This window comes from Hemitrygon akajei, chromosome 26 (assembly GCF_048418815.1).
Source record: "Hemitrygon akajei chromosome 26, sHemAka1.3, whole genome shotgun sequence".
Lineage (NCBI taxonomy): Eukaryota > Metazoa > Chordata > Chondrichthyes > Myliobatiformes > Dasyatidae > Hemitrygon > Hemitrygon akajei.
Genome location: NC_133149.1, coordinates 49,832,971 through 49,850,756, shown reverse-complemented (window position 1 = coordinate 49,850,756; position 17,786 = coordinate 49,832,971). Strand labels below are relative to the sequence as shown.

The 17,786-nt window shown below is 50.2% G+C and overlaps 1 protein-coding gene across 1 annotated transcript in view; it reads right to left on the bottom strand.

Annotated features, from left to right (window-relative positions):
- LOC140716970 (serine/threonine-protein kinase SIK2-like) overlaps positions 1-17,310 on the bottom strand; it is a 334,708-nt gene extending 317,398 nt beyond the window's left edge. Inside the window, 1 exon segment of the mRNA XM_073030168.1 lies at positions 17,013-17,310. Coding sequence (XP_072886269.1) covers positions 17,013-17,147 — 135 coding nt within the window. The 5' untranslated portion in view covers positions 17,148-17,310.
- Between the last annotated feature and the right edge of the window lie 476 nt (positions 17,311-17,786).

Sequence of the window (17,786 nt, the reverse complement as noted above, 5' to 3'; positions counted from 1 at the left end):
AGATTGTCAACTGCAGAAAACTAGAGCAAATGCAGGGCCAATATCATAGACCAACAAAGATTGTCAACTGCAGAAAACTAGAGCAAATGCAAGGCCAATATCATAGACCAACAAAGATTGTCAACTGCAGAAAACTAGAGCAAATGCAAGGCCAATATCGCAGACCAACAAAGATTGTCAACTGCAGAAAACTAGAGCAAATGCAAAGCCAATATCATAGACCAACAAAGATTGTCAACTGCAGAAAACTAGAGCAAATGCAAGGCCAATATCATAGACCAACAAAGATTGTCAACTGCAGAAAACTAGAGCAAATGCAGGGCCAATATCATAGACCAACAAAGATTGTCAACTGCAGAAAACTAGAGCAAATGCAAGGCCAATATCATAGACCAACAAAGATTGTCAACTGCAGAAAACTAGAGCAAATGCAAGGCCAATATCATAGACCAACAAAGATTGTCAACTGCAGAAAACTAGAGCAAATGCAAGGCCAATATCGCAGACCAACAAAGATTGTCAACTACAGAAAACTAGAGCAAATGCAAATGATCGGAGACCAACCAAAGAATGTCAACTGCAGAAAACCAGAGCAAATGCAGGGCCAATATCGCAGACCAACAAAGATAGTCAACTGCAGAAAACTAGAGCAAATGCAAAGGTAAATATTGGAGATCAACCAAAGACTGTCGACTGTAGAAAATCGGAGCAAACTCAACCGCAAATGCAAATAAAATCTACGGCACAATACAGGCCCTTCGGCCCAGGATGCTGTGCTAAACATGTACCTGCTTCAGAAATTACCTCGGGTTACCCATAGCCCTCTATTTGTCTACGCTCCTTGCACCTATCCAGGAGTCTCTTCAAAGACCCTATCGTATCCGCCTCCACCACCGTCACCAGCAGCCCATTACACGTCATTCCAAATATCGGAAAGCGACCAAAGATTGTCAGCTGCAGACAACCGGAGCAAACTCCAAAGCAAGGGGCAAATGTCGGAGGCCAGCTGCTGCAACGTTAGCACTCATTCTGAGGGGACTAGAGTATAAAAGCAAGTTTGTAATGCTGAGGGTACACAAGGCAATGGTCAAATCACATTTGAAGCATTGAGAGCTGATTAGGGCCCCTCATCTGAGAAAAGATGTGCTGGGATGAGACCAGTCCAGAGAAGGCTCACGAGAATGAAAGAGTCAACAGAAGAGGAGCATTTGATGGCTCTGGGCCTGTACTCACTGGGGTTTAGAAGAATGAGGGGAATTTCAATGAAACCGATCGAATATTGAAAGGCCTTGATAGAGTGGGTGTGGAGAGGATGTTTCCTATAGTGGGGGAGTCTAGGACCAGAGGACACAGATAGAGTGGATGTGGAGAGGATGTTTCCTATAGTGGGGGGACTCTAGGACCAGAGGGCACAGATAGAGTGGATGTGGAGAGGATGTTTCCTATAGCGGATGATTCCCAAATCCCCTTGCACCTCCGATTTCCTCCCCCATTTAGAGAATAATCTATGCTTTTATTCTACCAAACTGCATGACCGTACATTTCCCGACACAGTTTCCCATCTGCCACTTCTTTGCCCGTTCTCCTGATCTGTCCAAGCACTCTGCAGGCCTCCCTGCTTCCTCAACACTGATGACCCTCCCTCCCTCCACCTACCTCCATGTCGTCTGCAAAACCATCAATTCCATCACATTGACACATCGTGTAAAATAAGGCGGTCCCAACACCAACCCCCCCCCCCCCCCCCAAACTCCCGCGGGACACCGGCAGCCAACCAGAAAAGGCCCACTTTGTTCCTGCCCTTCGCCTCCTGCCGGTCAGCCGATCTTCTCTCCCTGCTCGTACCTTTCCTGCAGGCACCATGGCCTCTTATCTTATTTCTGAAAATCCATGTAAACAGCATCCACAGACTCCCCTTGGTCTACCCTGCCAGTGATTTCCTCAAAGAATTCCAACAGGCCTGTCAGGCAAAGGTTTCCCCCTTAAAGAAACCACGCTGACTTTATTACATGCCTCCAAGTATCCTGAAACCTCGTCCTTAATAATGGACTCCAACAATCTTCCCCACCACTGAAGCCAAGCTAACCGACATAATTTCCTCTCTTCAGCCTCCCTCCCTTCTTAAAGATTGCAGTGACATTAGCCATTTTCCGGTCCCCTGGAACAATGGCAGAACCTAGTGATTCTTGAAAGGTCGTCGCTAAAGCCTCCACGATCTCTCGAGCCACCCCTCTCAGAACCCTAGGGTGAAGCCCATCCATCTGGTCCTTCCGTCTTCCCAAGCACCTTCTCCTTACTCATCGCAACTGACACGCCCGAGTCTCCGGCACAGTGCTGACGTCTTCCACATTGAAGACCGACACAGAAAAACTCTTCGGTTCACCCGCCATTTTCCTGCCCCCCCTCCCCCCCAATACTACCTCTCCGGATCTTTTCTCAGCGTTCCAATATCCACCCTTTATATACCTTTCGTATCCTCCTTTATAGTACGTACTAGCTTGCCTTTATATTTCGTCTTATCTCTCCTTAATCATTATTTTAAAGTTTACTTCTGCTGGTCTTTACAATATTATACAAGCCTCACTTTGGGTTTCTCTGCTGTCTTCCGGCTTCCCTCATCAGCCCCGGGTGTGCCGCCCTGCCTCTTCTCTGGGATGACGTGATATCCCCAAGTCGTTTACATGACGTGGAATGAGCTGTTTTGCTGCAGCCCGACACAAAGTCACTACCGAGCACGAAATAGCCACTCCAGCTTCAAGGGATGATAAGACGGTGTTGGTTGCCCATTCAGAGATCTGATGGCCAGAAGGGGAAGAAGCTGTTTCTGAAGCATTGAAGGTGGGTGTTTGGAGTCAGCGAGGAAGAGGGCATGAAAAGCTGGACGTCGACGTACGAGTATATTCGAAAGTTCCTCCATACAACCGGCTCCTGAACTCCACTTCCATTCCAATCAAGGGAGAGCAGATTTCTCCGCGGTGCAGTTATACAAAGATTTTACGCCAGCTCACACTCGCCTCACTTGCGGGTTTAAGTCGCCTCGCCGCTATCTTCTCGAGGGGAATTAAATCTAGATTATTCCCCCCCCCCCCCTTGTGGAGATGAGGAAGATTTGGGTGAGGCCACATCTGGGGCATATTGTAGATGGCTCTGATTACCCCGTAGGAGTTCATGGCTCCTGGAACTTGCCTATCCAGGTCGATAGGGTGGCTAAGAGGGCTGATGGAATGGTTGCCCCTGCTAGTCACAGAGTCCAGAAGTCAAGAGGTGAAGCTGAAACTTTATAGAACTCTGGTTAGGCCACATCTGGAGCATTGCCCACAGTTCTGGGCGCCCCCACTATAGGGAGGATGTTGGGGCTTTGGGGAGGCCGCAGAGGAGGCTCGCGGGGATGCTGCCTGGTTTAGAGGGTGCGTGTATAATCACCAGAGGCCGGATAAACGCGGCTCGCTTTCTCTGGGATGCCAGGGGCTGAAGGGGAGATCTGACAGATGTCTGTAAGATCACGGGAGGCATAGAAAGGGTAGACAGAGGGTATCCGTTTCCCAGGGTTGAAATAGCTTACACTATTTCAGAGGGCATGCATTGAAGGTGGGGGGGGGGGGTGTAGGTTCAAGGGGAATGTGAGGGGCAAGTTTTTTTTAAACTCGAAGAGTGGTGGATGCCTGGTATGGTGGTAGAGGCAAATACATTAGAGGCTTTTAAGAGACGTTTGGATAGGCACATCAATGTGAGGAAGATGGAGGGATACGGACATGGGTTAGCTAGGAGGGATTAGCGTTTGGGTGTTTTATTTTGCTTTTTAGCTGGTTCAGCTCAGCATTGTGGGCCGAATGGCCTTGGTCCTGCGCTGTACTGTGTCGAATTCTAAACTCTACTTTGAGGAGCAAAGTGCAGGGGTTAAATATGCATGGGAAACAGGAACACACAATGAGGCCAAATTCAACAGCGATTAGAAGGAAAACAAAATCAGAACAATGATTTGCATTCTAAATACATGGTGAATGTGTGCTTGTTTTCCACCGTGAAAGCAGCAGCAGGGTCCCCCACCACCCAGGACACGCTCTCTTCTCGCTGCTGCCATCAGGAAGGAGGTACAGGAGCCTCAGGGCCCACACCACCAGGTTCAGGGACAGTTATCACCCCTCAACCATCAGGAAGGAGGTACGGGAGCCTCAGGACCCACACCACCAGGTTCAGGGACAGTTATTACCCCTCAACCATCAGGAAGGAGGTACGGGAGCCTCAGGACCCACACCACCAGGTTCAGGAACAGTTATTACCCCTCAACCATCAGGAAGGAGGTACGGGAGCCTCAGGACCCACACCACCAGGTTCAGGAACAGTTATTACCCCTCAACCATCAGGAAGGAGGTACAGGAGCCTCAGGACCCACACCACCAGGTTCAGGAACAGTTATTACCCCTCAACCATCAGGGAGGAGGTACAGGAGCCTCAGGACCCACACCACCAGGTTCAGGGACAGTTATCACCCCTCAACCATCGGGAAGGAGGTACAGGAGCCTCAGGACCCACACCACCAGGTTCAGGGACAGTTATCACCCCTCAACCATCGGGAAGGAGGTACAGGAGCCTCAGGACCCACACCACCAGGTTCAGGGACAGTTATTACCCCTCAACCATCAGGAAGGAGGTACAGGGGCCTCAGGACCCACTCCACCAGGTTCAGGGACAGTTATCACCCCTCAACCATCAGGAAGGAGCTACGGGAGCCTCAGGACCCACTCCACCAGGTTCAGGGACAGTTATCACCCCTCAACCATCAGGAAGGAGGTACAGGAGCCTCAGGAGCCACACCACCAGGTTCAGGGACAGTTATCACCCCTCAACCATCGGGAAGGAGGTACGGGAGCCTCAGGACCCACACCACCAGGTTCAGGGACAGGCTCCGAAACAAGAGGGGGATAACTTCACTTGACTTCACCCGTTGAAATGCCCCCACAGCCAATGGCCTCACTTTCAAGGGCTCTTCAGCTCACCTCCTCGTTATTTTCTGCCTTTGACTTACGTCTGCAATTGCACGGTTTGTTGCCGTCTGCGCTCTGTCATCGATCCTGTTTACTCTACTCTATAGACTCGGGGAGTCTGCCCACAAGAAAATTAACCTCGGGGTTGTGTATGTTGCCGTACTAGTAACTCTGATAACAAAAATCACTTTAAACTTCGAACTCCGGAGACACACTGGCGTGTGTCAAAAGCAGACGTGTGAACAGTGTTAACCTCAGGGCAGCGATATAGGCATTTTCTCTGAGCTTATAAGTGACACATTGTTCAAAGCCTGTATCCCGCGCTACAAATCATATCATCAGATTTCGCAGCGGGATCGAGTTACCTTCCAGCCCAACGTTCGCAAACCCTCCCCGCCCGTTCGGCGGGCATTGTGACCGGGACCATTCCTATAATTTAGTGCGGTCACACAGCTGGTGTCAGATTAAGTTATCATGAGATTAAGTTCCAGCACGTGAACTCAGTATAGGCCAGGTCCGATTTCTAGTTTGTAGCGATGGAGCTGATCTTGGGCGTAGCCAGGGTAGGACGGTATAGCTGACCCTGTTATTAAGGCGTGCTGAAGTGGGGAGGGAGATCACAAAGAGAATTTGCCGCAGGGCGATGGCACCCACGGTGAAGGAACTCAATCGTTTACACCTTGTTCCGTCTGACCCAGTAAGTACCCAACATCTTCCACGGTGAAAAATAAACTCAGCTCTGCACTGACTTGAAAATACTCGAAGTATGGCTGTTCTCGCATCTTGGCAATCTATTTGCAAACGTTTCGTCAGCAAACGAGGAGGCACGGTCAGTGCGCAGTTCCCCTGTGCTGTGTCCTCCGAACGCCTGGCCTTTATATGTTTATCAAGCAGCTGATTGGTCATCACTGCACCAGTTGGGCGGGATGGGGCTCGTCACCGATTGGTTGCATGGCGAACTCTGTGAGTTTTGTCTGGAACCTTGCCCGTGTTGGCTGATAACTGGGATCGAGGTCAACATGTCTGTCTACAGAATTGCTTGTACAAAACGCTCCTCTGAGTTCCCCCGCGTGCTTGCCTGCGTGGTAACTTTCACGGATGCCCGGTCGAATTAGTGCCTCTCTCGATCTTCATAGGCGGAAACTAGGGAGCGTCGGTCGTGCTACTTCACCCCCCACTGTTGACGTTCGCGGAATTCTCACGGATGGCCTTCCCCCCAATTCGGCTGTCGCGATACTGCCTGCAGTTGGATTTTGTGGACTGCATTGGTCTCGTACGACAGCTCGGTTTGTTCTTCAGCTCTGCAGAGTACTGTTGGTGACCAAAATTTGACGTTCTTGGAGCAATCGGGCTCTCATTTCCAAGTTATTTTTGAACGTAAGGAAGGACAACTCATTTGGCCGCTTCCAAAACTATCCCATTAGTAAAACGTAAACAGAAAGAAGAGCTGAGAGCGGCAGTAGATGACGTCTCCATCTGTATGGTAATTTCCACACCCCTATGTTTCCTTCTGTGTGTTCCCTGTCTCCAGGATGAAGCAGGGTTTTGCTACCATAATACCAGACAACAATCTTCCACGGCAGTGTCGCTTCCTCAGAAATTTCCTGTGGTTATGACGAGCCGCGTGAAGCTGAACACAGATATGATCCCACACTACTTGTATCACGTAGGAGTTTGGAGAAACAAGAAATTCACCTTTATAGACTCCCCTGTGTTTATCTGCACGACGGTGTCTCGCAGCAGTTCGACTCCAGCTGAAACAGTTTTGTTGACGATCTTCATCCGTGCCGAGTGTCTGAGACTTTTCACTTAAGCGTCCAGCGATAATCAGCCAGCGTCGATGGATCCCAGTTTCTCCATGAGCACAATGTCCTGGTGAAACCCCTCTCCGTGCTCGTCACTGACAGGGCTAAGACTGGCGGGGGAAGAAGTCTGAAACCTGAAGGGAGAAAATGAATCTTTAGCGAGACGTTGCACCAGGTGGCTTTGTAGGGTTGAAGCGTGGGGTCGACCAGAATCACGCAGCGTGGAGGCAATTCCTTCGAATTGCCCTGCCGTTGATCTGTGGACCAACAAGAATGCCCTCCTGAATCTTGGCGTCAGTAATTCCGATTTGAATTATGAATTGAAGCAACCAATACAAGCGATTTCCAAAAAAAAAGACAACAACAACAACAACAAATGGCGGACGACAGGGAAATCTCACACCGATTTTCTCGATCAGCAGCCCAAAGTCCAGAAGGTACACCCAAGAGTACCCGGGGAGCAAAAACCTTTGTTGTCCGGTGTCAGTTGACCGCGTCAGTTTCTGACCCTGACCGTATTTCACAAGGAAGAGTTGCGGAAAGTCTCCGGACGTGCCCTCGAGCTCATCTACTGTCAACGGGTCTCGGGAGCAAGAAACCCAAAACGTTAAAAGTTGCAGGGATAGCTCCAACTCCACAAACTGCCGAAAAGAAATCACAAGCTGCTCGGAACAATAATTATAATAATAATAATAATAATAATAATAATAATAATAATTATTATTATAATAGAGGAAATGGCTTCTGGCAAATCGAGCCACTCTGAACCAGGCTGACGTTGAAAAAAAGGTCGTACGTTTCGAATCGCATCAGGCGCAAGCCAAGCAAGGTTAGTGAACGATGAATAAACTTTCTAACTTCTGAAAGTGGTCATTCTGGACACGATCTAGGCACAGTGGCTGGCAGTGGACTGTTGTACATGGCACTGAGAGACGCATTTAACTCAGTACACTGCATTCCCTGTGGTTGCTTTTCAAACTGGCTGTTAATGCATAACATTCTTTCAAATTATGTTCTGTCATTTATTTTCGCACTTGACCCTGACACAGTACAAGTTAGAGTGGTTATGTGAGACATTTAAAACAATTTTTCACCAGCGTTCCCTCTCATTTTTCTTTATATATATATTTTAAAAAAACAGCTGCGCAGACCGACCATTGCTCTCAGCAGGGAATTTTTCCGTGGTCTGAAAACCGTTCGGCACTTTAAACCAGACCACAAGGTATACGGGAGCAGAATCAGGTCACTTGGCCCATTGAATTGGTTCCGCTCACGGCTGATCCATTTTCCCCTCTCAGCCCCCAGTCTCCTGCCGTCTCCCCCCGTATCCCACCATGCCCTGAGCCATCAAGAAGCCACCAGCCTCTGCCTTAAACATGCCCAATGACTCGGCCTCCTGAGGCAACGAGTTCCACAGATCCGCTAAAGAAATTCCTCCTCATCTCCGTTCTAAAAGGACGCCCCTCCGTCCTGAGGCTGTGTCCCCTGGTCCTAGACTCCCCCACTGTAGGAAACATCCTCTCCACATCCACTCTATCTGTGTCCTCTGGTCATAGACTCCCCCCACTATAGGAAACATCCTCTCCACATCCACTCTATCTGTGTCCCCTGGTCCTAGACTCCCCCCACTATAGGAAACATCTTCTCCACATCCACTCTATCTGTGCCCTCTGGTCCTAGACTCCCCCACTATAGGAAACATCCTCTCCACACCCACTCTATCTGTGTCCTCTGGTCCTAGACTCCCCCACTATAGGAAACATCCTCTCCACACCCACTCTATCTGTGTCCTCTGGTCCTAGACTCCCTCACTATAGGAAACATCCTCTCCACATCCACTCTATCTGTGTCCTCTGGTCATAGACTCCCCCCACTATAGGAAACATCCTCTCCACATCCACTCTATCTGTGTCCCCTGGTCCTAGACTCTCCCACCGCAGGAAACGTCCTCTCCGCATCCACGCTGTCGAGGCCTTTCAACACTCGATAGGTTTCAATTAGGGTCACCCTCGTTCTTCTGAATTCCGGTGAATTCAGGCCCAGGGCCGTCACAGGCTCCTCACACGACAAGCCGTTCCACCTTGGGATCGTTTGCGTGAACCTCCATCGAACCCTCTCCAGTTTCAGCCCACCCTTTCCCAGATAAGGGGGCCCAGAACTGCTGACAGTACTCCAAGTGCGGCCTCACCCGTGCCTTATAAAGCCTCAGCATCACATCCCTGCTTTTAAATTCCAGTCCTCTCACAGCGAATGCTAACATTGGCCTTCGCCGTCCTCACCACAGACTCGGCCTGCAAATTAACCCTGCACGAGGACTCCCTAGCCCCTCTGCGACACTGACTTAGTCTCGCGCACTTCCACTTTTAACTCTCGCCTTTCAGCCGCACATCGGGAATTTCATGTATGCATTGGAACGTGCAGGGTTGCTGGAACTTTAGCTGTGTTCTTACATGCCTCTGTGTGTGTCGTTAGATTTAATATATTTCACACACACACACACACATTATGTATACAGTATAGTAACGTTATATAATGTTACACTGACAATAATGAATGAAACAGCGCAATTGAACATTTTTCTAACGCCCGTGGGTCGAAGACAAGTATGTTTTTCTTCACTTTGCATTTGCAGTTGGGTTAAAAGTTCAAGAAGAACAAGGGTTAGTTCAATCACACGGTAAGCTCACGGCAGAGAAGGGCAAACAGCGTCCCCTTTAAGCAGCGAGGGTGCCAGGCCGCGCGGCAACCCAAACGCTCCCGAGCACATCGCCTCCGTTGCCACGCAGCTGAAATTTTCTTTCATATGAACGGAGATGAGGGGGGGATTTCTTTCGCCGGAGGGTTAGGTGAATCTGTGGAACCTGCTGCCACAGGAGGCTGTGGAGGCCGAAGTCTTTGGGTGTACTTAAGGCAGAGGAGACTCAGGGCAAGAAGGGATACGGGGAGAAGGCAGGAGAGGGAAAAAATGGATCGGACATGACGAGATGGCCTAATTCCGCTCCTACGTGTTGTGGTTTTATGGATATTGCAATTGGCGAGCTTACAACTGTGCTAAATGGCCCCCTGATATAAACTACACGGAGTTCGGTTTCAGGTTTGTTGTCATCTGACTGTATGTATATACAGTCAAACGATACAGTGTTCCTCCAGACCACGGTGTACCCACAATGCATAACACACACACACAACAAAGCATCATCATAAAATAAGCTATTAAAACACAATTCAAAGTGCACGTGGCGCACAGCGCAAGCGAACAGCAAAGCAGCTCGGTGTCCTAGCGACGACGCCTCAGTGGTTGGCGGGGTGCTCGTTGGTCTCGCGGACCGAGGGAAGAAGCAGACCTCGACCTGATGGTCTGGTCCTGGGTCGTGACGGTCGTGGGTCAAAGAGATTGTGGTAGAGATCTTCAACAGTGCTTTGTACACAACGCTCCTGGTAAATATCACAAATGGGGGTGGGGGAAGACCCTGGTAATCTTCCCAGCAGTTTTTGCTGTCCTCTGTAAGGCCTCGGAGCACCGTACCACACCATGACGCTCCACCGAAAATTACTGGAACGGGGGCCAGGGAGCCTCAGTCTCTTCAGGGTCTGGGCCTGAAACGTCGACCGCACTTCCTCCCCCACAGATGCTGCCTGGCCTGCCGAGTTCCTCCGGCGTTCTGCGCTCGTCGCCGTGCCTTCTTGGCTTGTCGTCCATGACAGGCACCCCGGGGAGCTCTGCGCCCTTCGCTCTCTCTCTCCACCGCACAGCTGTCAAGTGGCTGGCCTGAGCCTCCCTCAAGCCCACAATCACCTCCCTGGGTTTGTCCGTGCTGAAACCCAGGCTACTGTCCTTGCACCGTTTTGACGAGCCCCCGCCCCCCCCCATCTTCCCCCTCTCTACTACACGCCGCTACTGGGGGGGCCCGACCTCTGTTGTACCATCTGCAAACGATGACTTCATGCTCTCCCCCCACCCACACGTCTACCTAACAGCCTGGGGAAAAATGCCACCACTGTCTCTGCCAGCCTTCCAGCCCTCTGTGTAAAATAGTCTCTCCACACAACTCCTCGAAACTGCGAGACGTACAAGCAAGCCGGGTGAACTCAGCAGGTCGGGCAGCATCCGTTGGAAGGATCAGTCGACGTTTCGGGCCGAGACCCGTCGACCGCTCGTTTCCACGGATGCTGCCCGGCCTGCTGAGTTCGCCCGGCCTGTTTGTGCGTCCTGATCTGACCACAGCACCTGCGGTGGACTTCGTGTCCTCTGAACTTCCGTCTTCTCTGCTTCAATGCCCGGCTGCCACCACTTGGTATTTCGACCCTGGAAAGAATCTGACGGTTGACGCCTCGCCCCTCCGCAGATGCCGCCTGACCTGCTGAGGTTCTCCAGCAGCTCATTCCTCCCTCGAAAATTCAAAAAGCACCGTTTTCCGAATAGGTCGTCAAGTTATGTGGGGTTTAGGGCGATACCCAGAAAAAGAAAATGACTTCACTTTTAACCCTACAGGTATTTCAGCTGGTTATTTGTATAATTGGCAGGTGCTAGGACCCCGGGGCAGTTGGAGGTTTGCCCAGATGCACAACGCCCAGGCTGAGCTAAACAAGGCTCCAAAAATCAAAGGGGAAGCGAAAACTTAAAACATCTTCCCACCCCACCCCCACCAACTTCTCACCAAGGGGGCTCCCTCCCTCAGGCAGTGCTTAATCCAGAAGGTCAGGAAGGAAGGCAGGCAAATATTGTTGGGAAAATACAGAAATCAATAAGAACTTTGAAAATAAGGGACCGTGTATAAAAAGACAGCTTTTACAAAAGTGTGCAATGTCCTGATCTTCCCTGGGTTGTGCACACGCTTTTGTGGCACTGAGGAGTTAATGGATGCTCCCCAAGTCCTAATCTCGCAGTGTCAGAGAAGAGTAATGGTGAGAGGAACAAAGGGGAGGAAATCCAAAAGTCTGGGATGTAGAGGGACTTGGGAGTCCTTATGCAGAACACACTGAAGGTTCACTTGCAGGTTGAGTCAGTAGTGAGGAAGGCACATGAAATGTTAGCATTCATTTCAAGAGGTATAAAAATACAAGAGCAGGGATGTGACGCTGAGGCTTTATAAGGTGAGACTGCACCTTGAGTGTCGTGAACAGTTTCGGGCCCCTCGTCTAAGAAAAGATGTGCTGGCATTGGAGAGGATCCAGAGGAGGTTCACAGGGGTGAATCTGTGAGTGAAAGGGTTATCATACAGGAAACATTTGATGGCTCTGGGTCTGTACTCACTGGAGTTTAGAAAGATGAGAGGGGGGGGGGGGGGAGATCTCACTGAAGCCTTTCGAATGTTGAAAGTCCTAGACAGAGTAGATGTGGAGAGGATGTTTCCCATGGTGGGAGAGTCTAGGACAAGAGGGCACATACTCAGGATAGAGGGGCGTCCTTTCAAAAGAGAGAGGTGGTGTAATTTCTTTAGCCAGAGGTGGTGAATTTGTGAGTGTATTACCACAGGCAGCTGTGGAGGCCAGGTTGTTGGTGTGTGTGTATATCTATATATATATATACACACACACACACGCATATACACACACAGATTGACAGGTTCTTGATTGGACACGAGATCAAAGGTTACCGGGAGAAGGCCGAGGAGGGACTAAAAAGGATCAGTCAGCCATGATTGAATGGCGGAGCAGACTCGATGGGCAAATGGCCTAATTCTGCCCCTGTGTCTTATGGGTAATGGCAAGAGTAGTAATAGGTAGTAATTGGTAATGGTGTGAGTAGTAATGGGTAACAGTGAGAGTAATAATAGAAGAGAGAGTAATGATATGTTATGATGAGAGTAATAATGGGTAGTAATTGGTAATGCAGATAGTAACAACGGGCAATGATGGATCATGATGGGAATAATGATAGAAAGGAGAGCAATGATGGGTAATTTTGAGATTAACGATAGAAGGGGGAGTAATGATGGGTAACGATGAGGGCAAGTATGGGTAATGGTGGGAGGTTTAGGGGCGAAACTGTTCTTTGAAGTTCCCTGATGAATGCAATGTTCGCATTGACAGGAAACTGCCGTACAAGGGGGTGACACACCAACGTATGAAAGTTCTGGGCCTGAAATGTTGACTATGTAGTCCTCGCTGTAGCTGCCCCCTGACTTGCTGAGCCCCTTCAGCATTCTGTGTGTGCTGCTCTGAATCCCCTGTTGCTTATTGTTGGCAGATTTTCAGCCGGTGACGAGGGGGCCTACAGGAGCGAGGTACCCCAGCTAACTGAGCGGTGTCACAGCAACAACCTGGCACTCAACGTCAGTGAGACCAAAGTACTGACTGTGGATTTCAGAAAGGGCAAGATGGAGAGGACACACACCAGTCCTCATAGAGGGATCAGAAATGGAGAGAGTGAGCAATTTCAAGCTCCCGGGTGTCAAGATCTCCGAGGATCTAACCTGGACCCAACATATCGATGCAACTACAAAGAAGGCAAGACAGTGGCTACATTTCATTAGGAGTTTGAGGAGATTTGTGGATAAAGGTTTTCAAAGCTTGAAGAGAGATTTAGGCCAGTTAGAAGAGTGGGCTGAAAGATGGCAGATGGAGTTTAATGCTGATAAGTGTGAGGTGCTACATTTTGGTAGGAATAATCCAAACAGGACATACATGGTAAATGGTAGGGCATTGAGGAATGCAATAGAACGGAGTGATCTAGGAATAATGGTACATAGTTCCCTGAAGGTGGAATCTCATGGGGATAGGGTGGTGAAAAAAGCTGTTGGTATGCTGGCCTTTATAAATCAGAGCATTGAGTGTAGGAGTTGGGATGTAATGTTAAAATTGTACAGGGTATTGGTAAGGCCGAATTTGGAGTATTGTGTACAGTTCTGGTCACCGAATTATAGGAAAGATGTCAACAAAATAGAGAGAGTACAGAGAAGATTTACTAGAATGTTACCTGGGTTTCAGGGAAAGGTTGAACAAGTTAGGTCTTTATTCTTTGGAGCGTAGAAGGTTGAGGGGGGACTTGATAGAGGTATTTAAAGTTATGAGGGGGATAGATAGAGTTGACGTGGATAGGCTTTTTCCATTGAGAGTAGGGGAGATTCAAACAAGAGGACATGAGTTGAGAGTCAGGGGGCAAAAGTTTAGGGGTAACACGAGGGGGAATTTCTTTACTCAGAGAGTGGTAGCTGTGTGGAACGAGCTTCCAGTAGAAGTGGTAGAGGCAGGTTCGGTATTGTCATTTAAAGTAAAATTGGATAGTTATATGGACAGGAAAGGAATGGAGGGTTACAGGCTGAGTGCAGGTCAGTGAGACTAGGTGAGAGTAAGCGTTCGGCACCGACTAGAAGGGCCGAGATGGCCCGTTTCCGTGCTGTAATTGTTATGTGGTTACCAAAGACACTTCGTAAGATCCTACAGATGTACCGTGGAGAGCATTCGAAATGGCTGCATCATTATCTAGCGCTGGGGTGGCAGTGGGAGGGGGGTGGGCTACTACACAGGTTCGAAATAAGCTGCAGAGAGTCATAAATTCAGTCAGCTCCATCGTGGGCACCAGTCTCCAGACTAATTCAAGGAGCAATGCCTCAGAAAGGTAGCATCAGGACCACCCCCACCCCCCCTTCACCCAGGTCACTGCTTGGTCTCATTGCTACCATCAGGCAGGACAATTTCCAACCCCTCTGCCATCACATTTCTGAATGGATCCTGACCCTGTGAACACGACCCTCACACAATAAAAAATAAATAAATTTGCACCATCACAATAGAAGCAAATATTTAAGCTCATGGGTATTGCAAAGGTACTGCCGATGCAAGGACAACCAATCTCACAACATATGGTGGCAATATCAACCCCGACTCTGATCGCTGGGGTTGGTGACACATCCAGCGGTAGTCCTATGGGTGGAAGACGACGCCGCCATCCATTTCAATTAGAAACGCAGGAAAAATACTTTTTCTCTCTTTTATTTAAAGAAAAAGGTCAAACAGCGGTCTGTGGAAAGTGCTTCAGATGGGGGAAACCTTACCACAGAATTCTCCTAAAATTTAGATAGTCCTTTGCCACTTCTCACCAGTCCTCCGTGCCCAGGGGCAGGTGCACTCTGGGTTTTATGTCATACAGGCAAGCGGCTCCAGTTTTGATTTATAAAATCGATCCAATAAGGACAGTCCCAACCAGTACATGAGCCACCATACGGGATGTAATTTCTGCACTGATGCTGTCCCTGGCGTCCTGTCCATTAACACCCCCCCCACACACACACACACACAAGCCCTCGCACAGAAGGGCAAAATCACATCCCAGCTGTCAGTAATGAGAAATGAAAACTGTTCTCTCTGCAGACCAGGAGTCACGGCCCGAAACGCCCGACTGCTTGCTTACTGTCCTGCCCGAGTCCCTCCAGCATTTTGTCTCTCTGGGCCAGACAATTCCTCTGGCTCCACAATACTGTCACGGAGATCGCAATGACAGTGTAACATAACCTTGCCCAGTTCTTTTAGAGGAGGGAAGGGTGCACCGGCGGGGAGGTGAATCGGGCCACACACAAAGTTAACCGGAGAGTTCTTTTAACCGTGCCCGAGACGGAAAAAGCTCCCGTCACCGCCACCGCTTTGCTCCCGAAGCTCCCCCACTAATTATCGAAACCAGATCATCCGAAACTGGGCGAGTGAAAGGGTCTTCTCGCCAGACACCCCCCCTCCCACCCCAGCGTTATTACTAGGAGGCTCGGCGTCCTTGCTCCCGTAAACAAACGCGAAACTCAGGTTAAACAGCACACCGAGTGACCTGGTCAAACACACTGGGGCCTCTCCCCTTCTTTAATCTGTCACCCTCCCCAAGAACAAAACGTTTAACCCCCCTTGAACAACTCTGCAGTAAAACCTATTAAATATATATATTCCAGAATAATGCCCAGGGCAAAAACGTTTATACATTTCAGATCTCCATTCAACACCAAGGCCAGGTGGGAAAGGGCCAGGTAAATCAAATTTTCAGTTAAAAATAAACAGTTTTACTTCCAAAAAGGGACCTGATTTTTTGTTTCAATCCGTCCCGTAAGATTTATTTGACCGGTGTCGCGTCTTCATTAATCATCCAACGATTGATGAAAACGCGATCCTTCCCAAGGATTCCGGCGGAGAGGGGGGAGAAAATCAACGCAGCCCGGGTCCGCCTGTCTTCCCACCTGCGGTGTAGTCATTCCAAAGTCCATTTGTGTAAAAATTCCAGAGTACAAAATGGTAAACTCTCTCGTTCCCAGCGTGAGAAGCAGCCGGTCAGTCCTGAGAGAGGCTAAGAAATTGTCACAAAGAAACCTCGAACCTTCAGAGAGACATTTTCAGACGTGGAACCCGCCTGGAGAGAGAGCACCTTCCTTCTCTCCAAACTGAACGGGAACAATAGACACTTACTGGATACATTGTATCTAGCTGTGCAATGGGCAAACAAAAAACCCTGAAACAATGTTGCCTCTAAAGTACCCCTCCATACATTGTATCCAAAGCCTCGTTACAGTGAAGGGAACCAGTTGATTGCAGACGCCTATATTGTAGCTTTAAAAAAATATATACAACCCCTGGATACATTGCACCTAATTTTAGCACACTATCCTCAAATTATATTCAAAAAGTAATGGTTTCCACCTCAGAATAAATCGCAACAAATATTATTTGGAGTCAGGAAATCGGTCCACAAGGTATTTTTTCCCTCCCCCTGCAGTTTACCCATTGTCCTTCAAAAGCAAATGCCCATTTCTAAATGGAAGCGTCACATCCATGATTAAGAGTATCTCTCTCCCTCTCCCTCTCTCTTTGGGGTAAGGTACCATCTTATTGCCTGCACATCTGGAGCGAAACAAGGTGAACACTCACAAAAGGTGTTTACAGGTAGGGACAAAACTGCACCCTGTTACAGTGTGGCGGATCGATTAAAAATAGACAGATGATTTCTCTCTCCCACCCCCCCCCCCCGTTTTACACGTGTAAGTGATCAGGGTGTGTTCCACACCCCCTCCACCCCCACCCATGTGCACACTGAGCTGACACGGGGGCCGAGGAGAGCACCTTTCGCTCGGCCGCCCGCACACCCCGCCGCTCTTCCCGCCGACCGGCAATCAGCTGCAAGTTAATGCTTTTTATTCCGGGAGACGGCGGTCACCGGTGCCGAGGTATGCCGGACCGGCAGCTCCTCTCGGCATTTTTGCCCCCCCCCCTAAAGGGGGGGGAGGGGTGCCCTCTCTCTTTCACTCACCTCGCTCTTGGTGATGCGATGCCTGCCCAGCTTCACGACGGCGAAATTGCCCTTCCCCAGGGTGAGCTCGATGTCGTAGAAGCCGACCCGGACGGGACCCCGGTGTAGTTTGCCCGGGCAATCCGCCATGACCATGCTGGGGGCCGGGCAGGGAGGCAACTACACCGGGCTCGGAAACAACTTCATTCCGCTCCGCCTAGGAGAAAGAGGGTCGAAAACACACCGCGCCACACAGACACAAAAAGCCTCCGGGCCAGCTACGGGCAGGAGTCCCGAGTGGCGGCGGCGGCGGGAGGGGGGAGAGTGAGGGGGGAGGGGGTGGAGGGAGGGAGGGAGGGAGGGGGGGCGGAGGCGGCCGAGCAGATAACCCCCCCGGCCTCCGAAACAAAAGAGAAATTAAGGCTACAAGGTCCCGGCCGTTGCAGGAGGCATCATGTTATCCTGGCTGACGCAGATTGACGTACGAACTCCCGGCTAATGTGTGCAGAAGGCGGGCTCTCGGGCTCCTCGCACCCCCTGCCAAATGCTCTCCATGGCAACCCTATCCACCGCCTGCGTCAGAGGCGGCGGCCGCTGTCACTCTCCCAGCGGCCGCCTCTCCGGCCCCGGCCCCGGCCCCGGCTCCCGCAGGCCGGACCGCCGGACCGAGGGACCGAGGGGTCGGGGCACTGGCTCTCACCCGCAGGAAACCCCGATCGGGGGGGGGATTGCAGACTGTGTCGGGGAAGGGGGTGGTGCGTGGCGAGTTCCGGGTGTGGGGGGCAATTCCCTGAG